General features: G+C 45.5%; 1 protein-coding gene across 14 annotated transcripts in view; it reads right to left on the bottom strand.

Moving 5' to 3' along the window:
• Positions 1 to 22,939, bottom strand: part of ANKS1A (ankyrin repeat and sterile alpha motif domain containing 1A) — a 191,637-nt gene that overhangs the window by 63,778 nt on the left and 104,920 nt on the right. For all 14 annotated transcript variants that reach the window (XR_010835055.1, XR_009337649.2, XR_010835056.1 and 11 more), the window contains one exon: positions 11,096 to 11,685. Coding sequence is in view for 10 of the 14 variants with exons in the window: in XM_067006061.1 (XP_066862162.1) it covers positions 11,096 to 11,685 (590 nt within the window). In the remaining 4 variants the exon portion in view is untranslated. The remainder of the gene's footprint in view (positions 1 to 11,095; positions 11,686 to 22,939) is intronic.

Genomic DNA, 22,939 nt, shown 5'->3' with positions numbered 1-22,939 from the left:
TTTGAACCCTGGTCCGGGAAGATCCCACATGCCACGGAGCAACTAAGCCCGTGCACCACAACTACTGAGCCTATGCTCTAGAGCCTGCGCGTACTTCAACTATTGAAGCCCACATGCCTAGAGCCCGTGCTCCGCACAGCAATAAGAAGCCCACACACCGCAACGAAGTGTAGCCCTGCTCGCTGCAACTAGAGAAAGTCCACGCACAGCAACAAAGACCCAAAGCAGCCAAAAAGATTAAAAAAATAAAAAGAATTGGGCTCATAAAATCGGCTCCTGAAAATATCTAACTATCTGAAGACCTGTTGTGCCAGTTTTTCCCAGAGCACAGAGTGCCTCATTTCTGCTCTCCATCCTGAACTCCTTTCAGGGGGTGTTGAAAGTCAGCAGCTGCAGCAGCACATGATTTAATCCTTGTAGAGGTAGATGGCAAGTGCCAATGGCGAGTGCCAATTTGTAGCTGACGTTAGTAAAAACTTGGTAACATCCAAAATGTCCATCTACAGGAAATGATAAATGACAGTATATCCATACTACGGATACGAAGTATAAAAATGAAAAGGAAACACTTCATACTGAATTAGAGTGATCTTCAAAAATACTATTAAATGAAGAAAGTGAGATTCTGAGTAGTATGTATAACATGGCACCATTTATTTTAAAAAGAAAGAAAAATATTCAACATGTCTGAAATGCTTACAGATGCACAGAGTATTTCAAGGAGTATGTAGGAGAGATACTTGAAAAACTTGTGATAGGAACTGGGTGTCTAGGGAGCAGAGAGGGAAGGAGACTTAAAACATTATATATTCTTCAGTACCTTTTAAATGTCAGCCATATTCAGGTATTATGACTCAAACAAACAAACAAACCCGAGTATAAAAATTCCATTTCCAGAGTTGGCTTTGCCTAGACTTCTATCTGCAGTTAGATATGGCGGTTGAGACAAATATTCCCACCAAGGGCACAGAGACAGCTCAAGACCTTGGGGTTTGGCTATCCCCACCCTTGAAGTGCTCTCCTCTGCCACTACACCCCGCGATCCACAGCGTTCTCTCCTGTCCTATGAGCCAGCACAGAGGTTTGGCCAGCCCCTGAAGATAAGCTTCTCCAGGCTCATCTGCCTTCTGAGTGTCAGTGAGGGAAGCTATTTCCCCAGCATCAAAACCCAGGATGGCATGCCTAAATGCATAACAGAAACAAGGCAGCCCCCTGGTTTTTTGGAGGTCCTGTTGAAATAACTAGCTCCAAAGTAGAAAGGAACTAGAATATTTATACAAAACACACTATTTCAACTGAGTGTACAACAAACAGCTTCCTGGTTGTTTAAATCAGGACAGGCAAGAACAGATTGCCAGGCAAATTGTCATTTGTAGGCCCCTAGTGAGCTTACGTAGTTTTCCACCTGTCCAGATAGATAAACAGGCTGTTTTGAGTTATGGACAGGTGGGCCCTGTGGCGCCAGAGACTGGGGTCATTCGAGCTCGTGAGCAAGACAGAGCAGGACGCCTAGGGAAGACCGCTCAGCACCTTGGCCCTGCCCAGAATCTTAGGTCACAAGCATTCCTCTTTCCCACTGTCTACCCACCTGGTGGCAACAAAATGGAACATCCATGGGGAAGAAAGCAGGACAAAGGAAAGTAGAGGAACCCTAGGCAGGGAGGGCAGTGTTCCATGAAAACACAGAGCTGAGACAGGATCACATCTCTGAGGGCGCAAGCACAACACTGGCATCCAGAAAAGAGCTCTGTGTTGTTGCTGAGGATCATGGATTCCAAACGAAGCCCAAGTGAGGTCCAGATTAATTGCTTTCCTAGGGTCTTACATAATGAAAAGCCTGTCCCTCACTATCTGGCCGGGTAATAACTTAGATGTCTCTCTGACCACACAGCACATCTCTGAACAAACTAAACTTCTCTGGGGTCTATTCATTTCAAGGAGGAAAAAAACATAGAAACATAGTTGTTCTATGAGAATGTAATGAAGCCAGCATGTTTAGTGATACTTCATGGGGCTCCACGTGAGCCAGAGATGATGAGGGCTAAAGCAGCCAGCAGCGGGTCACCTGGGCAGATTTACAGGGAAGGAGCAAGGACAGACCAGAGGCATCAAAATGCTTGGCATCTCAACCTGAACCAGACCCAGGCCTGCATGCACTACACACTCACTATCTAGGCAACCACAGTCCCTGGGCACAACTGACCCCTAGCTAGACACACCAGATGTATAAGCAGTTCACCATCTGAAATAACATAGAACCTACACATACACACACACACACACACACACACACACACACACACACACACACACACACACACACTCTCTCTCTCTCTCTCTCTCTGTACCTGGCACCTCAGAAGCTCCCTCTACACCGACCACCCTAAGTCCACTCATGGTCAGAGAATGTCTGAGGCCACCAGTATCTCACACTCTAACTGACTGTAATTAACTGTTGGGAACCCGTGGGCTTGGGGCTCCTAAGAAGAAGCATTTAAGATTAATCAGGGCATCAGCCTCAAGATGCCTTCCAGGGCATCAGCAAGCACCATTCTGTGCTCCAAACGATGGTGCCAACACCTGCACTCATCTGCCCTGACTCCTTAAACACCTAGTCAGCTGTCCTCCTCTCACGGGAGCTCCTGTTTTCAGATTCTTGGCCATTTTCTGGTCTAAATCATTTTTTAAAAAAAATTTATTTATTATTTATTTTTGGCCGTGTTGGGTCTTCCTTGTTGCACACGGGCTTTCTCTAGTTGTGGCAAGCGGGGGCTGCTCTTTGTTGCAGTGCACGGGCTTCTCATTGCGGTGGCTTCTCTTGTTGCACAGCATGGGATCTAGGCGTGTGGGCTCAGTAGTTGTGGCTCGTGGGCTCTAGAGCGCAGGCTCAGTAGTTGTGGCGCACAGGCTTAGCTGCTCCGCGGCATGTGGGATCTTCCCAGACCAGGGCTTGAACCCATGTCCCCTGCATTGGCAGGCGGATTCTTAACCACTGCGCCACCAGGGAAGCCCTGGTCTAAATCATTTTAAATTTCTTTCCTTTTGCCTTATAATCCTGGTTTTTAGATTTTATTTCTGCTTTGAGCATGTGATGCACCCATGGAAATGTATTTCCTAAGACAATGACCTAGAACCCAACTTCTCTGTCAGAACCCACCCGATGATCCTGGCCCAGGATGATGACAAGGACAATGATCAAGTATGAGAAATTCTTAGAAATTCAGATTTTATTCTAGTTCAATAGCTTAAAAAATACGTGTATGTATATATGTGTGTGTATACATGTATGCATGTACATATGTATGTACATACACATGTATGTATGTTTTAGAAGTCCCCAACACAGCTTAAGAGAAAAAAATCAGGGGGTAAAAACAAGATGAGAAAAGAAGCAGGTGGCGACAGTGGCTAAACAGAAAGAGAAAGGAAGTTAAAGGTAACAGTCAGGTAATAAGGTATATTTGTAAGATAATGTAAATGTAGAATGGAATTTTTTTTACTGAAGTATAGTTGAGTTACAATGTTGTGTTAGTATCAAGTGTACAGAAAGTGATTCAGTTATACATATATATGTATATGTGTGTGTGTGTATATATATATATATATATATTGAGAGAGAGAGAGAGAGAGAGAGAGAGAGAGAGGAATTTTACATTTCTCTTACAGGAGAAATAATTGTGTACAAACAGAAGCAGCAGCCCAGTAGCTCTGTTCGTGCCCCACCCACACCCGCCCAGCTCCCTCTCTCCTCCTTCTCAGAGGGGTCTTCCCAGGCTGCCCCACTGAACTGCAGCCCTGGCCTCCACTGCACTCTACCCGTCTTCTCAGCTTTATTTTTCTTATTAGCGCTCTTATCACCAACTAGCACACTATGCATTTTACATATTGTCTCCTTTTATTGCTCTTTCCCCTCTAGTCTTCTAGAAAGTCAGTTCCATGAGGCAGGGGATTTTGTCTGTTTTGTGCACTGCTCAACCCCAGTGCTGAGAACAGTGCCTGGAACATAGCAGGTACTCAATAACTTAGTCAAACGAATGAATAATTATGATAAAAATATACCTCTATTTTACATTATTTCCAATACTGTGAAAAATACCTCTACTTGTTTCTCAATTGCTTAGAATAACATAAGATAAACTACTATTCCCGAAATTATATAAAATTACTCAGTCTGTATCCTACTGATGCCATGACTAGAAAAAAAGAAGAGATACAAACCAGAACCAAAGTATATAAAGAATGTCCCAGAAAATGTTTCTTTCTGTGATTCTCAGCATTTATATGCACTGGAATAAAGACCAAATTCTTCTCATATATTCACCTACATTCACTGTCACTCAGGCTCTTGGTCTGGTGTTAACAAAGCAAAACGAAAAAGAGGAGAAAAGGGAAATTTTCATCTTGCTAGCAATTTCACACATACCACAAAATCGTACATAGTACTTGATGGTGCCTGTCCTGATGCAGCTAAATGGAACCACACTGCTTGTAAAAGGTCCAAGGACAGACACTGTGGGTGGTGGCGTGGGGCGGAGGGAAGGCAGCTTACACCACGAGCAGTAAGTGTTCTGTAGAATACAAAAATGGGTGAACCCTGGCAAGAATGTTTTTTTTTGTTTTGTTTTTTTTTTTTTTTTTTGGTGGTACGCGGGCCTCTCACTGTCGTGGCCTCTCCCGTCGCGGAGCACAGGCTCCGGACGCGCAGGCTCAGCGGCCGTGGCTCACGGGCCCAGCCGCTCCGCGGCACGTGGGATCCTCCCGGACCGGGGCACGAACCCGCGTCCCCTGCATCGGCAGGCGGACTCTCAACCACTGCGCCACCAGGGAAGCCCAAGAATGTTTTAAAGAAAGAAAATAATAGAAAAATCCTGGTGAAGGCTGAGAATGAATGGCTGTTAGAAAAGCCTCTCCTTGATGCCACCAGTAAAAATAAGAATGAAGAGGAAAAATAAATGAGAAAAGGAGGAAGAAAGTAAAAAGACAGGAAAGAAAAAAAAAGATAGTAAAGAGCAAGATAAAAAGGGGAGAGCGAGCAAAGGGAAAAAAGAGATGAAAATAAAGAAGCAAGATGAATAAAAAAATAGGAAAAGCAGCAATGACGCAATCTGGAGAAGCAGAGAAAAGCGTGAAAATGAGGAAAGGAAAGAGAAAAGTCAGGGTCCCAGAGGCCCAGGATGAGGAGTGGAGGGGCAGTAGCCGGGAGGGCACCCTCCCAGGCCAGGTCCCAGCCGCCTCGCCCTTTCCAGCAAGCTATCCAGGGGGAGACATGATGTCATCAAGAGATGGCCAGGAGAGGCTCGGGCAAGGGTGGACACACAGACCTTCTCATCACTGGCCAACTGCAGAGCCAGGACTGACTCCAGCTTATTCACAGCACTCTGGTGCGTCTTCTGTTAGCACCAAGGCCATGGAGATGCCTATATATATATATATATATGTATGTATATATATATATATATATATATATATATATACATATATATATACACACACACATATATATACATATATATATTTTTAATCTAGGCTAAAAAAAAATCACTTGGATTTATCAGACAGAATGGCCAAAATTGTTTATTCAGGACTGCCTATAAAATAAGTGAGATTATTTTTAAAATATGAAAACAGAAACACCCTCAATCTTACCAGACCACTTAAAACCAAAAGAAATGTAGAGGTTCTAGGATAAAAGTTGTGACTACAGTATATACCCAGGAGCAATGTAAATAGACACTCCAGGCTCCAATCTGTCCCCAGAGGTAGGAGGGTCACATTCTTGTTTAGAGTGGGAGGGCTGTGCTCAGTAGAAAGGACTACGTGCTTGTTTACATGCTAAAGAACAATGCACACTGCAGAACAGTGGTGTGGAAAGTTTAGCCACTGTCAGCGGAAACTCAAGCTCAAATCTCTCTGTTTTACATCTAAGTCATTCTTCTTGCACACCTGACTCTCAGGGGTTAAAAGCAACCAAAGCCTCTGTGGAGTTGAACCAATCAGTGTTTCTCTTGATGACATCATGCCTCCAACTGGACAGCTTGCTGGAAAGGGCGAGGCATGTGGGACCTGGCCTGGAAGGGTGCCCTCCTGGCTGCTGCTCCTTCCCTCCTCAAGGAGAGATTCAAGGGCCAAGGGTCCCCACAGCTACCATTTCAGATGAAACCAGGACATTCCCCAAATCCCTGGCCAGAGATTACTATCAGTTTGCACAAAATGCATATGAAGCATGCCCCTGCACTTCACCCATTTCTCACTAGTTTAATATTGATGAGAGCCGATTACAAAACCACTTAAGCCTTTAGCCAAGTTCTAAATGACTCAAATGTTTATGCTAAGTAGACAAGCGGCCTTCTGTGGTTTTCTCTTTCCTAAGCTTCAATCCCATTCAAAGGCAGGTACATGAGAGAATTATCTGACCCCTTAGACTTGTTATATATTCAAACCACTATCTGACCAGGAGGTTATTTCTGTTCTTCTTGCAAGGTGTTTATTTCAGATGTGGATTGCTGCTGCCGTGTGTGTGTGTGTGTGTGTGTGTGTGTGTGTGTGTGTGTGTGTGTGTGTGTGTGTGTGTGTGTGTATACACCTGCGGGTGCATTGTGCAGTGCAGGAGACTGATTCAGGAGCACACAGCTGAAACACTGCAGACAGTGCCAACACCGTGGAAGGAGAACAGGTTTCTTCCTTAGAGTTGGAAGTGGGAAAGGCTTCGAGTTAAATGATGAAATTCTCCTGCCTCCCAGCACCCTGAATATCCATGCCTTCTGGTTCATCTGCAAATGAAGATTACTTTACAAATTACATGCAAGAGCCATGTTGACTGCTCCAGCACACTGCCATCTATGGTTGTTTAGAGTTGATAGAAACCGTGCTAGAAATGTCCGTATTATTCAGGGTCCCTGCAGGAAAAAGAAGGCACATTCGAACTGGGGAACTGAAGGAGCTTGATAAAGGGATTATTTATACAGGTTTGCCTAGGGGGATGGAGAGTAACAAGGGATGCGAGCTAGTCACAGCCAGGAGCCCCAGACCAGGAGGGTCCAGGGGAGGGGCTGGTTACCAGAACGCAGAGAGAGCAGCTACTGGGAAAGGATCTCTCACGAGACTGATGGTCTTCAGTAGAGGGACCCAGCCCATCCAAGATTTCCTTGGCCTAGTGATGCAGTCCGCGTGGGTCGGCCTCCTGGGGCACACAGGCAGGTAGAGAGGGTAGGGAATGCACTGAAGGGAAGAAGGCAGATGCCCTGCACAGTGTCTAACAACTGGAGAATAGCTTAAAGAACAACAAACTAACTAACCTTATGATATAACCAGGGATAGAATACTATGCTTTTTAGAATGAGGATCTGAATCCAGATCTTACTGACACTGCCACGGTACGCAGCCATTAGGTAAGAAAAGCAAATTATAAATCAGCAAATGTACTGAGACCCCAAATTTGGATATACATCAAACGTTAACAGAGATTAGCTATGTAGAAAGATGTAGGTGATTTATCACCTACACTCCTTATCTATATATTTTAAAGTTTTATTTAAGCTTCTCAGTTTAACTTCTATGATGTCCAAGGGATCATTAAGACAAAGAAGGTGCTGACTTGACTGCAGAACATGGAAAGTATCTACTGAAGCTAGGATTTAGAGCTCCTCTTAGGCTGAGCACTTTTAAAAGCAAACTGTTCCTTCTTTGTTACCAGAAATTTAACAGAAAATACGGAGAATACAAGTGTCATAAGTGGATACTGTCTCAGAGGTTTCCCTTTACCAGGCTAACTCTTAGAAGTCCTTGGTTCAGGGCAATCGACAAGGGCCGTGTTAACACCTATGAGGAGCAGGCTGTACGTGGACAAAGTGACCATCCACTGAGCACATTCCCCAACTATATACATCATTATCCCAAACACACAGCCAATCAAGTGGCCACTGCTGCCCCGGATGCAGAAGGTACATCGGAACAATAAACAGTAGAGAGGCTGCAGGTTGCTCTCTAACCTCTCCTCTCTCAGGGAGCCAGGCAAAAAGGCTCATTAATTTCTCAAAGAACAATGGGGGTGGGGGTGGGGGCGCCTGCCCTACTTTGCCATGCGGGGCGGGCTCTTCCGTCTTGGGTGCAGCAGAGAGTAGTGCAGGAGGTTACAGGCTGAAGGGCTTGAACTCCACCACTGGACCATCCACCCCAAAGCTCTGCCTTTTTAAGGGTCTGAAGACACTCCACGCCCCAGTTCTCTTTCTCCAAAGCTGCAGGCACAATAATAGTATTAATATCTACCATTTACTCAATATTTTATGCATACTAGGCACTGTGCTGGGCAGTGAAACACATATCTAATTGGTAAAAACACCTCTGAAACACAGATTTGACCACCTCTGCTTCACAGATAAAGATAACAACACCGAGGCTTCCTGGGGCCTCACACAGGAAGGCGGAGGCGATGGAGCTGAGGCTCCAAGCGGGATCTGCTGACTTGGGAGAGGAGCCCGGCATGCTACCCTGCACTGCCTTCCAGGAGCAGCCTGGCTAGCCTGCACGCAACTCCATCTGCGCTGGGATCGCAGCTGCCTGGGCCCAGAGCCTTCCTCTTCCTCCCAGGCCCCACGGTGAACAGCTGAGCTGGTCCACAGCTGCTTCACAGCAGCCTTCCCTACCTCCTGGGGATCTAACGACGACAAAGAAAAAATATTGTGAAGCACAAGATACAGGCAAAGCAGCCTTCATGCATGGGTCAGGGTGGTGGCGAGCAGCCATTAACTAATGCCTGTTTCTAGAGAAATCTGCCCAAGCCCTGCATTTAGGGCCAACCAGTGGGGGAAACACTCCTGAAGTTTCTCTTTAGACAGAGATAGCCACAAAAACCAAGTATAATATGACTCAAAAACAATGTTGAAGGGTTACACATAAAGGGCCCTGTTAATGTTTACTATGCAAGCAAAGCTTGATCTTCTGAATTCTTTCCAATAAGACCTCAATTGCCTTTACTTTTTTCAAATTTAAAATGCAACAGTGCTTCTGGTGGTTAGCCACACTACAGCCTGGGCCAGGACACCTAGACCTCGAACAGTCCCTGGGTTCACTGGATCCACCTGCAATCTCTACCCGCAAAGGAAATATCAGCATATAAACCTCCTCTCATTAAGATGTCAGGAGACCACTGATATATTAGCCCAAACAGCCAACTTCAATTAAGCTGGGCTGTGCCTCGGTGATTGTGTGTTTCTTTTCCAGGAGGAAATGGTGGAGCCCATAACACTGCCTGGAAATGCTGCATGCCAACAGGGCCTGGATATCCCGTGAAGAATCGCCCAGCGACTTCTTGGGGCGGAGGATATGCTCAGGGTAGAGCCATAAAGAAGATTATGGTTAGACTGGTAAAGCTGTCTTCCAGCCCATTTGGAGGATTCTGAGATATTGCCTTGATATCAAATCAAATACTCACTTCTCAGCCTCATGTTCAAGGTCCTCTCACTGTCTGGTCTCAATTTCACTTTCTACCATTATTTCTTACTCTCCCTGTACAAACTCGACACTGTAGAAACCAAATGACCTGAGCTCTCCCAGCTCCACGCCCTTGCTCATGCTTTTCTCTCCACCTCAATGCCCTTTCTTCATCCTATGGTTTCAATCTGGTTCTAACCAAAACACTTGGTTCTTTAATTCCATGTCCAGTGCCACTTCTCTGTGATCTTTCCTATAGCCCCTTTCCACCCTCTCGTACCCCTCACCTCTGCCCACCCCACCCCCACTGATGTTTTTCTTTTTCTCTATTGATCTCTCCTGCCATTTCAGAGAATATTGCATTTATCTTACTCTTAAGCTGCCTTATCCTATACTTGACTGTAAATTAGTAAAACTCTATTTTGAAAAACAAAGGTAGAGCACACTTTCCTACAAACACCTACTCTCCTGTGTGTAGTCTTCTGGTCTCAGGCGCTCCTGAATACAAACTGACTTTCCTTAAGTGGCCTGGCATCTAGCACAGGCTCACCAAATTCTGGTTTACTAAATAGTGAAGACCTTCTCTGGCACAGGATCTTCCTGTCCCTGACTAAACAGAGTCCTAAACCTCATCATATCTGGAGATGAGTGCTGGAGGAATCGGCCCCGCCCTGTCCCCACATTGGGAATGGGATTAGCTTTGGTTTACATAACTTTTGCAGCTGCAACCCGGATGGGCTGGGTAGGGCATTTAGTCTACAGAGTGTTCAAATGGACATGCCAGCTGCAGTGGTCCCCTCCTCTTCAAGTGCTAAATTCATCTCTTGGAAATGTTCCGGGGAGACAGATCCAGCCTGCTTCAAAGTCAGCTTCCTCCTAGCAAGAAGCTTTCAAGGGTAGTACTTGAACATTCCCTGCGTGTTTACCCATCTTTGAGAAACACATTCTTCTGCCCAGGAAGACATGTCACAGGTCACTGAAAAATATTTGGGCACATATTTCTAACTATTCTATAACAATGGCTATGAAAGGAACCTGGGCCTCAGACTCCAAATGTTTTCTCCTCACTAACCTCTCTTTGTTTCCTGAACCACCTAGCCCTCTGCCCCGCCAACCCAGGAATGTGGGATGGGCAGAACACTTCTGCGGGGAGATCACTCGGTCTTCCTGTGAAACACAGTAAGAATAATCACGAGCAGCGGGAAACAGAAAATCCCCCTTCTGATCCCCTTTCAGCAGCTTCTCCCAAAGCCCCCTCCCCCAACTCAGGATCTTCCCTCTTCCTCTGGAAAACTCATAGGAAGCACTCTGGCTCTTCTGAAGCATCTTCAGGGTGAGCCTGGCTCCCTCAGTGGGGCTGATGGGATCCAGATATTTCCAAATAGCTTATCATTTATTTCTAGGAACCGCCTCTCCCTCAGTCCTGCTCTGCTGGGCCTCCACCCTCCAGATTAACCATGAGTGGACCTGCCCTCTGCCACACAGGCAGGAAGACCCCTGACCTGGCTCCCTGGCACCTGCCTCCCTCCCAGCTGTCAGAAACACTCTGGTTGAAGTGCAAGGGAAGCAGGGCAGCCCTGGCCCACATCCTGGCCTGGGCATCAGCACCCAGGGGAGCGCGGGGGGCTCAGCCAGCCCAGCTCTCCGAGACGTCAGGCGGCCTTACCTCATCCCACTCGGAGGCAAAGGAGGGAGACTTCTCCAGCCTCTTCTTCCCGATGCTGCAGTTGGACAGGGACTCGCTCCGGCTCCCCATCGTAGCGTCCTCCGTGGGTGAGCAGGTCAGGAGATCAGAGTCAGACTTGGACAAGCTGCGGCTGAGTTTGAGCTCAGCTTTGGGTCTGCCGGTGGGAGGGGCTCGGCTTCTGGCCCCGCTCCGGTCACCTTCTTCCTCGGCACCCCCAGGGTGTGGAGACGTGGTGCGCGTCGAAGTTTCGGGGTGCGTCTGGCTGTGGGCGGGAGGCAGGCCGGCCGGATAGCCCACTCTCCTACTCTGGTCCGGCACGCGGGGTGCAGAGGCTCCAGACGCGCGCCCGCCCGTCTCCTCCAGCTGCATGCCTGCCTCGGGGCGGGCACCCTGCGCGGGGGACCCTTCTTGATGGCTCTGGCCAGGGGCTGGGAGCAGCTGGAAAGGGTCCTGCCCCGCCTCACACACTGGGGAGGAGCCGTGGAGGAGACCTGAGAACTGCTCCGGGACCTGCCCGTCCTGCCCCTCTGCGGAGTCCTGGCTCCGGCTGCCGCTGCTCCGCCTGTGGTCTTGGAGTGGATGGAGAGACAGAGAAATAACAAAATTAAACACGGCAAAAACCAACAAAGTTCCAATGCAGCAAGCGCACGGCCGAGCAGAGGAATTCAAAAGCAGGGGGAAAGAGAGAGAAGCTGGATCGGCTGGGGAGAGGGCAGAGGGAGAGAAGGGGAGAGAGGAAGGCAGAAAACAGTTTCATATTGTTCTTAATGTCCAATTTGTACCCAAAGTCAGAGCATTTATGAAATTCCAAACACTGGCCTGATTAATGTTATCTGGCAGCCTTCCTTGTTGTTAGACTTCTGTTAACATTAACGACCAGACCTTGCTATATAAGGCGACAAGAGGTGCTAACTATATCCCACAGAAAGGACACAAGTGAGGAGAGAGTGAGTGAACACGGAGCAAAAGTGAGAGAGAGAGAGAGAGAGAGAGAGAGAGAGAGAGCGCGAGAGAGAGAGAGCACGCGCGCGCGAGAGAGCAAGCAAAGCACAAGCAAGCGAGACTCACTCCTGGAACATCTGATACATTTCCATAAAGGCCAAAGTGTTATTTAGAGCCACCCGCCCCCCACCCCCACCCCCCCCCCCCCCGCCTTCCTCTGGCAAGCAGCAACAGAGGGAAAAAAATGGAAGTCATGATCCACAACCTGCAACTTCTGGAATTCCTTAACTGAAAGTACAAAACAAACCAGCAGAGAAATAACTGCTTCCTTCCTCAGAGGGGGGCGATTCAGAGTTCCACGCCTCATCCTTCCTTCCTCAGGGAGCACAGACTTTTCTACTTTTTTTTTCTCTCTTTCTTTTTTCTTTTTCTTTTCTTTCCTCTTTTTTTTTTTTTTTTTTTTTTTTAGAATGTACACATCTCACTCCTTCCAAAGCCTCCCAGCTGCTCCTATTTGTTTAAGTTTAACCTTAGTTGATCCACTGAAATCAAAATGGTCTGATTTGTCAATGCCAAGAGACATGTGCAGTTCTCCTGAGACGGCCCTAACATCCCAGAAACCTGACACTACTGGCTCGTGAGGCCAACTACTACTGTACACTCCTCCGAGGTATCAAATACCTCTGCCCTGAGGTAGCATAAATAATTGACCAAATCAGAGTCCAATATCAGTATCACACTGGGACACCCAAGGGGCTCTCCCTGCATGAACTCAGAACCATTAGAGATTTTAACCCACATCAGGGCAGATGACAACCCTGTGTCCAGTACTAGCTCACATTCCACAGCTAATATTCAACTCTACTTTCTTTGTGAGTGGAATCTACAGTATATACACCAAATGATTCCCTAGTCTGCCCCAAGCTCCCCAAACTGTTCATGAGAGCAGAGACTCTTGGAATCCAAAGGGTCAAGTTCAACTATTTTTTTTTTTTTGGTACGCGGGCCTCTCACTGCTGTGGCCTCTCCCATTGCGGAGCACAGGCTCCGGATGCGCAGGCTCAGCGACCATGGCTCATGGGCCCAGCGCTCCGCGGCACGTGGGATCCTCCCAGACCGGGGCACGAACCCGTGTGCCCTGCATCAGCAAGCGGACTCTCAACCACAGCGCCACCAGGGAAGCCCCTAAGTTCAACTATTTTTAAAGATGAGAAATCTAAGGCCCTCAGGCCTTCTGTGGTTTGTCCGGTGTGGTGGGGAGAAGGCTCTAACCTAGGCATCTGAGCACCTGGCTCTGGTCCTGGTGTTCTGCTCTCTTGCTGTGTGGCCTTGGCAGTGATCACATCTTGCTGGGCTTCAGTACCTAAAATAAATAGGTTGGCTGCATGGTCTTTAGAAATCCCTTTTATGTTCTGATAGTGATGAGAAGCCAAGTCTCCAGCGTACTGTGATGGCACACTTCCCCCTTGGGGTGCTGCAGAGCCCCGCCTGGGTGTCTCTCCCAGGGCTGCCTGCAGAGCACCTTCCCTCCCTCATCATGGCCTGCAGCCCCAAGGCAGTCAGGTGAGGAGGGGCATGCTTCATAACCATGATGCTTTGCTGCCCAAGCATGATGCCAGGGTCCTACAATGCTGGCTCTTCCAGGGCAGCATTTCAGGAAGGACCCCAACAACCAGCTCTCCAAACGAGCCCACTGCCCTGAGGTCTGAGCAGGGATATGGTTCCATGCACCCCACCCTCTCAAGAAGAACAGTTTGGTCTCCATAGTCGGCTCAGCGTTTGGCAACTCTGCAGAGGCTGCTGAGGGGGCAGCCAAGTCCACTTTATGGCTCTGATTACTTACCCACAGGAGCCCAGAAGTATGAACTTTGGCATCTCCTTCCTCTATACTTGACTGCTTCAGGACTTTCACACCCCGAACTCACACCCCCCACACCCCAAAGGTCAAGTCCAGAGCACTGAACAAGCACTGAACATCCTGAATCATGTCCCTAGGGAAGAAGATGTGCTGAGTACATAAGAGTTCCACACAGCTTCACTCAGGCCTCAGGAAGCCCTGACTTCCAGGCTATGAACACCACATATGACAACTGACAGCGTGCAAGAAGTGCCCTGTGGGGCTGCACAGTGGGACCACATGACCATCTAACGGTGGTTTGAGCCAGTGGGACTTCCTAGGAGAGGTTGATGGGGAGAGTCAACCAGGGTGCGAAATTCGCCACCTCCAGGACCATATTCTGACGGCTGACTTCCTCCAGATTCTGGCCCAAGGTGCAGTGTCTCCCTGACTGCCTCTGAACTCGAAAGAGAGTGCTGATAACAGGAGCACAGGCTTCTCTTCCTTTGCACCAGCTTCTAGCTCCTTATTTAACAATTTTTTTGAGGAGATGGGAGGCCAATAACAAAAGAAAAACACCAGTCCAGAACTGGGAGTGAGCCAGGCTCACACTGCCTGGGTGGACCTCGGAACCCAGGCCACAGGGAATGTTCTGACTGCTGCTGGGGGAGCCAACAATGCAGGCCCTGTCCAACAGCCACGCATTCATGCCAGTCATCAATGGAGAAAGAGGGACAGATGCCAAGAGCTCAGTACCAGACAGATGCTGGAGGGAGGAAGTGGGCAGAAAGAAGGAACTTATGGAACTTATGGAAGGAGGAAATATGTGAAGAGCAAGAATTTCTGAGGGTCATAATCCCATTAGAGAAACCACAATCCACCAGAGTAGAAGAAATCATGGAAAGGGATGCTCATAATGAGACAACTTAACCAGGCAATTCCCTAGGAAAGACACCTTGGTATTTGAAAAGCTTGTCAAGATCTAAGAACCTCAGGATCTCAACAAGCTGGTGTTCTCTTTCCCATAAAAAACTATATCCAAGGCTAAGCTAGATTTCCTGGCAAATCAATGAGCGGGAAAAGATCTACTCAATGGTCCCTTCCTTCTGTAAAGTAAGGATAATATTAGGTCTCTTAGGGACAAGGTGTTAGCAATATAATGTACTGATCAAAAGCTAGATTTTTTTTTTTCCCCCAAAAGCCAGATCTTGAGCAAATTACTTAACTTTTCTGTGCCTGGTATTGTCATTGATAATTTTGGGATCTTAATAGTACTTATTTCATAAGCTTGTTATGAGAATTAAATTATATATGTGAAGCATTTAGGACCATGCCTGGCACATGCCAGCTCTCAATAGATGGTAACAACTGTTATTATTCTCCACACAGGATCCATAACAACATATTCTGCTCACAGATGAGACGAACTACTTCCCTGTTCCTCACAGATTTGTCACAAGGATCGTCAGCAACAGTGTACGTGACAAGTACCAACATCCATTGCCTTCATCATCCTTATAACTCTCGACAGCAGAAGGAGGGGACAGAAGGTAATACAGTGAGAATGCTGAAGTGAGAAACTGAGATAGGCCCCAGAACTGTCACTGTGACCACCCATTCCCACAATCCGCATGTGCACAATGTCTGTCTTCAGGAGGCATCTGAAGATATAAAGATGAAGACAAGGACTCTGCTCCACGAGGTTACCAGCTATTGGAAGAGACCAGCATATAAAGAAATGACTAGAATGCAAGGCAAAGATTAATAGATGCTTTAAGAAAAGTATAAACCAAATGTACTGTGCAGTGAGCAGAAAGGAGAGTGTGATAACTTTGAACCAGGAGGCTTCTCAGAAGAGGTAGATTTCTGAGCTGGGTATTGAAGGAGAAGAAAGGCCTTGACAGGCTTAAAGAGAAGTGGAAATACTTTAGAAAAATCAGTGACAGGAACCTTGTGCCCAGGGGCTCGTGGACTCGCAGGCTTGCAGAAGAGAACCCTCAGGTCCGAGGTCTTCCTTCAGCTGAGAATCACTATGCTCCCACCCTGGGAACTCCACAGCTTTTCCAACCCTCCTCCCATGCTGCCCCCAGCACTCCTCACAACCTGCCCTTCTAGGAGAGAAACAAAGAGGGAACAGGACACGGGGAGGGCTGTGTCCTTACTCTCCCCATACATCAAGGCCAGCTGCTCCACTGAATACTAGGACACCCCAGCATGCTAATTCCCAGTCCCTTCGACTTTCCATTTTTATTCATTCTGGGTGTGCATTTTTCTTTTACCCTGTGACCTGCTAAAGCAAGGGGTCTTCTATGCTGCATTTTAATTACTATCATGATCCATGGGGATTCTCAAGGGCTTCTGAATAATAACATTTACACATTTTCAGTCACCTCTGCCCATTTAAATGACGGCTGAAAAACGCAGCTCATGTGAGGATTTGCTATGTTAAATCAATCCTCAGGCTCCGAGGAGAAGGCTGGGGTACTCCAGTTTCCTGGACTGTTCTGTTTTCTTTGTTCCCTTAGGATTGGAACCTTCCAAATGCTTAGTCACTATGGTGATCATGAGAAGCTGTGTGTGTCCAGGGAACTCCCAAGTCCATGGCTGCTTTTGGAGGGTCACCGTGCTTTCCTCAGAAAGAAGGAACCGAGTATGGTATGCAGACATTTGCTGGAGATCGTGATCTGATAAGACAAATAGACTGAGAGTCCTTTTTTGGTCCATGACAACCAGAGAAATAGAAGAAGATCTAGACCGGGATTCAAGAGGTCCAAGTTGGAGCCCCAGCCCTGTGACTTTTCCTCTCTGGGTCTCTTTCAAAAAATGAACGGCTGGGATGCATTCTCTAGGGCTTTGAGATTTAGTATGGTTTGAATCTGTGATTAGATGACCTAAGTTCCCTTCCAGCTCTGTGACATTAAAACATGAATAGTAGCAGGGCTTCAGGGGAAATGATTTAACCTCATGGTTAAACAGGCTTTGGATTCGGCTATGCTAGAGCTTAACGGCCAGCTCTAATGCCTAACTTTTTCTTCCTCATCTATTAAACGGGGATAAAAATAGCCTCTACTCAGAAGATTTGTCTTGAGCTATTCAATGACCTAATCAGTGTAACTGAACTCGGCACGCGGCTGGCCCATAAGACGCATTCAGTTAATGTAAGCTGCCATCATTATCATCATTTTTCGTTTACAACCATTTCCAAACTGCTCTTCACGCTAACATTGAACAGTCTCGTTTCCTTTCTCCCGACTCTACAAAGGTGACACGTTTCTTCTAAGTGGCCCTATGAACCAGGCAAAATAAAACTCAAATGCCAGGGAAGGTCCAGCCATCTTGCAAGTTTGGTTCAGGGTGATGTGTAACAGCACGGTGGAGGATGCTCAGGTCAGGAACCACCTCCATCCACAGCAGCACCCACGGGCACAGCCCAGCTTTGGGACTCAGGACTGTTCTACCTGGACTTGGTGCTGATTAACTGACAGCTCCCCTATTTCCCTAAACTCTTCCTGAAGAGTCTGTTCACTGCCTGCTGTTGGACCCCTGGCCCCTCAGACTCCCCTATTCAATATTACCAGCTCTGCCTGGATCAGTTTCCAACCGGCCATGATATTTAACCGTGCCTGATTTAATAGCACACTTGCCATCTCTGTTTCCCTTGATCTTCTGCCAGTTCCAACACTGGGTATTTACAACCATTTGCCTTCTCTTCTCCAGTTGCTGGAATGTTGACCCCTGCTGAATACTCAAGAAACAAATGACTGAGTCCTCTACCAATGTATTTAACTCAGCTGTCTTCCAATAGCTACCAAGTATTAGGTACTAGTTCTTCTGTGCCGGACACTGTGCTAAGCATGTCCGTTTTTTTTTTTTTTTGGTGGTACGCGGGCCTCTCACCGCCGCGGCCCCTCCCGTTTCGGAACACAGGCTCCCAATATGCAGGCTCAGCGGCCATGGCTCACAGGCCCAGTCGCTCTGCGGCACGTGGGATCCTCCCGGACCGGGGTACGAACCCGTGTCCCCCGCATTGGCAGGCGGACTCTCAACCACTGCGTCACCAGGGAAGCCCAGCATGTCCTTTTTTAATAGTCACAGCAACCGTGAGAGAAGAATTTGTATCCCTACTTTACCTGTAGAAACTGAGGCTTAAAGAGGTTAAATGGCTTCCTCAAGGCCACCAGCCAAGAAGTGGTAGACAGGAATTCAAATGTGAGCCTGATTACCAGGCTCAGCCGTCCTTTTATTCACTTCTTGAAAACTATGACATTGCCGTAAGATCGATTTCTCACCTCTGCCACTCTTTTCTAATTGTCATCTTTCCCATAGCACCCATACTCTTGGAGGATAATCACACCAATTTCCTGAGAAGGTTTAGGTGAAACTTCCTGAACTACTTTCAACATGATGTCAAAATGTGGGGATAATTTCATCTCTTCCCAAGTGCCTCAGAGAAGTATCTCCCCATCTAGGATTTACCAATGGTCAATTGCCCAATCCCTTTTCTAGTCTTTATCCTTCTAGTTTTTTCTGTATCATTTGAAACTGTTTACCAGTTGTCCCCAGTACGCACCCTCTCCTTCCTTGGTCATGGGATTTTTTTTAGATTGGCTCACAGCCACCTAGAATACAGACTACATTTCTCATCTTTGTGGCTAGCTGTAGCCATGTGACCAAGCTGTGGTCAATGGGTTTTATAGGTGAGAGTGTTATGTGCAACTTTTGAGAGCTGTCTTTAAAGTACTCTTCTTCTCTCCTTTCCTCTGGCCTGTGCTCTGATAGCTTGAACTGGAACAGTCATCCTGAACTATGAGACGGCAGAAGGAGACCAGGTCCCTGACCATCATGAACTGCCATACTAGCCCTGGACTCCTTACTTCTGGACTTCTATCTTGTTTAAGTGATTTGGGGGTTTTTGGAAGTTCCGTGTTGGCTTCTAAGACACTGCATTATCCTGGTTATCCTCTCATGTTTTTCCTTTATTTTCCTCTAAAAGTAAGTTCTATTCATGACCTCTTCAATCTCTCTAGTCTTTCCCTCAGCAATTTTCTCTTACATTATCCATCACCTCAATGTGGATGATTCATGAATCTGTATTTCTAATCATTACATCTCTCTTGAACATCAGACCCACATTTCCAAGTGCTTATGGAGTATTTTTAGTTGGATATTCTGGTACCTGAAACATCTCCAACTAAACCTGTCCAAAATTGAACTTAACGTATTTCCTCAAACGCACCCCTCCTTCAATTCCCTATTTCTGTTAGTTGCACAATATTTCCCCAATTAACCAGGCTCAAAATCTTAGAATCATCCTCAATACTCTCTCCTCCTCTTTCATCCATATTTGGTTGTAAGATCCTGCTAATGCTACCTCTTCAAAACCTCTGCTACCCATATTCTCCTTCCTATCACTTTCTATTACCCCCCTAGTTTGGGCTCTAATTTCCTTCAAGAGATTCCTTGAAGTCTCTTGACTTCAGAGTATTCCTGACTCCAGTCTCTCCCAACTGCAATCTAAATTCTACAATTATACAAACAGTCAGCCCTCCATATCCAAGGGTTCTGCATCTGTGGATACAACCAATCACATATTGAAAATATTCAGAAAAAAAAAAATTCCAGAAAGTTCCAAAAAGCAAAACTTGAATTTACCATGTGCCAGCAACTATCGTACTTATATAGCATTTACATTGTATTAGGTATTAGAAGTAATCCAGAGATGATTTAAAGTATCCAGGAGGATACAGGTAGGTTACATATGAAAACTGTGTCATTTTATATAAGGGACTTGAGCGTCTGAGGATTTTGGTATCTGGGGGGTGGGGGGGGTATCCTGGAACAAATGTCCTGAGGATACCAAGTGACGACTGTACTTAAAGTGTGGCTTCTATCCTGTCACCTCATTCAAAAAGCTTCAACAATACTTCATGGTCTTTGGAATAAAGACTGCCATTTGAGATCCAGTATTCTACGACTAGTCCTTTGTTGGAGCCAAACTGGATTATTTTCCATTCTCCAAACATGCTATCGTCTCCTGTCATCTTACTGTTATTTATGCTACTCCCTCTGCCTGGAAGGCCCTCTCCTTCCTCCTTATTTCTGACGATTAAGTACAATTCTCTATTTTTGGGTTCAGCTCAAATGCACTTCTTTCATAAAGCCATCCCTGATCTCTTACACTGACGTAATTTATTCCTCTTTGAACTCTGAAATTACTTTTATACCACTTTACATGAATTTAATATATTCTGCCCTTTTATAATTATTTTACATATGTCTCATGTATACATATTGTATATAACGGCTGTCGATACATTTGGTGAAAGAAAATATAGATGCATAGCTGACAAAGTTCTAACTTGTTCCATAATGGAAAGAAAAGTAAACTATTCCAACTAAGAAATATAAATTGATAAGAGCAAGACAGTTATATAGTAAGGCTCCTCTAATGCAAGGGGTGAGAGAAGAGGAAGCTGCTGAAGATGAGGCTTAATTGTTAAACTCTCTCATTTACATTTTTTGCCTTTGGGAAAAGCACCCAAATTTACACCTTGGAATCTACCAAGAATATCTAGCCTGGACTTCCCGGCAAACATGGTGGACTGAATACAGGTACTTATTTAAATCTTCTTCCCAAAGTCTTACTAAACTAATAGTAAAAGTGGGCCTCCTACTAAAAGATGTGCAAATGAAAGCAGCCCCAAGAAAACTCAATCCCAAACTGCCAAAGGGAAAAGCCAAAACTCACACTATAGAATTCCCCGAAGGCTCAGAAATTGGCAGCCCTTTGGATGTGGGAGTAGAGGGAGAAGCTAAAATAACATTTTCCTCCCCTCCAAGAAGACTGAGGTCTTCATACTCGTGCACAAACTTCACGTGGACCTAAATGCACAGCTCTCAGGAATATTGATTTAACCGCATCTTAAAACCTCCGAAGTGTAGCTGTGTGCCAAAGAGTCCACATGTATCACTGTCTTCAGATAATCATGCATAGCTGTCCTAAGTTAAGTAACCACTTCACCTGGACCTAAACACTATTAGTGGATGCTGTAGAAAAGCACCACAGAGAACAATGACTTTTAAAGCTCCTGGCTACTTTCCTATTTGCTAGCAAACCTGGAAAGTTGTCCACTGTTTCTCTGAGCAGTAGCAGGCCCCCAATGTGCAGTGGGCAAAGAGTTAAACACTATAGAGAAATAAGTGATACACAAAACATTGCTCTGCTATGCTAGTCCTGTATAAAGATTTCAGAAGACTTTTTCTACATTGGAACCAATTGAAATAACAGAGAAATATCTAGTCGGATAAAACTGTCATAAAACCATCTGGGCCTAGTGTCTTTGTGGGGGAGGGGAGATGGGCTTTCTACTTCATGGATCTATTAAAGCTTTCTCCTTCTGTCAGTTTTTGTCATTTCTACAGACACAAATGGCATTTCTGGGTGGGAAGATTTTTCACTGTGAAGGTTTGTCCTGGCATGGTGCAAGATGCTTAGGATTCCTGGTCACTGGGCACTGAATGCCAGTAGTAACCCCTCCTCAACTAGTCATTGTGATGGATCAATAACTCACCCAGACAATTCATCCCAGGAGGATGGTAGCAACTTCTAACTAACCAAATAAAAAAATTTATTCTTATAAATTCTTTCTATTTATTTTTAAAATCTCTGCATTTATGCTTATATATTTCTTATATTATTCCTACATGTTGTATTTCCCTTTCCTTGATCAGAAATGTCGAGATATTTTAAAAAACAGACAAGTTTTCATTGCAATATTCAAGTCTATTGCTTTTTTCATTTTTAAATTTCATTCTTTGTTTTCCTTTTTTTCTTTCTGTGTTTAACTGAGGTGTACATGCATACCATAAAGTAGGTGATGTGTACTATCTGCTTTTATCTTTATTAATTCTTCTCTGGTACTTTCTTTTGGTTAAGTTTCAGTCTTTCTTATTTTTTAAAAATGAATTTAAGGATAAAAACTTTCCTCTGAGTGCCACTTTGGTCAAATATTATTGGTATTTATACAAAGTATTTCTACTACCATTAGTTTCTAAGTAGAAAAATTGAAAGGAAAAAGATAGGCAACTCATAGACTAAATATATAATACTAATCAATAAGATAATGTGCTCAATTTCACTAGATCAGGCAAATGCCAAATTCTAAAGTCACCTTTTTTTCTTACCATGGTGAAAAGCATTAAAAAGTGATAATATTCCATGTCAGTAAAGGTATAGGGAAAAGAGCATGCTCATTCACCATTAAGGAAGGGCCATGTGGCTCCACCAATTAGATCTAGACATGTACCTACACTTTGACCTGCTAATTCTACTTTCTATCAATGTCTTTTAGAGAAATGCTCATATAAGCATGTAAGAATGTCTGTATGGAATGTCCACAGCAGCATCAATTTATAACAGAAATAATACTGAAGACAACTTAAACATACATCAGCTAGAGAACAGAAAAATGAGTTATGGGATATTTAACAAAAATTTTAAAAGAATAAGGTAGATTTTAGGACTGTGACAAAACTGTATTTATGATCTATGAACAAGGTAAATTGTAAAAAAAAAAAGTTTGCAAAACAGTTTGTAAAATATCCTATTTTAGGTTAAAAACAAACAAAATCTTACATGGTCACTTTTATATTAAGATAGCAAAGGGCCTGAAGCATACAGCATACTTTCAAACTATAGCCACCCATGGCAACTGTGAGTAGCAGAGAGGTGAGAAGAATCTGAGCATTTTGTGTGTATTCATTTTTCTATTACTTGAAATTTTTCTTTCCAGTGAGCTAAAATGAATGTAATTTTAAAAAAATCTCCTATCCCAGCCCTCACATTGCAGTTTCCTCAATTATAAAGGAGGAGCTGAAAGCTCTGGTAGTCTCATTAACAAGGCCTTTTTTTTTGTGGTACGCGGGCCTCTCACCGCTGTGGCCTCTCCCGTTGAGGAGCACAGGCTCCGGACGCTCAGGCTCAGCGGCCATGGCTCACGGGCCCAGCCGCTCCGCGGCACGTGGGATCCTCCCGGACTGGGGCA

Source organism: Kogia breviceps, chromosome 10 (genome assembly GCF_026419965.1).
Source record: "Kogia breviceps isolate mKogBre1 chromosome 10, mKogBre1 haplotype 1, whole genome shotgun sequence".
Taxonomy (NCBI): domain Eukaryota; kingdom Metazoa; phylum Chordata; class Mammalia; order Artiodactyla; family Physeteridae; genus Kogia; species Kogia breviceps.
This window is presented reverse-complemented; position numbering and strand designations above follow the sequence as displayed.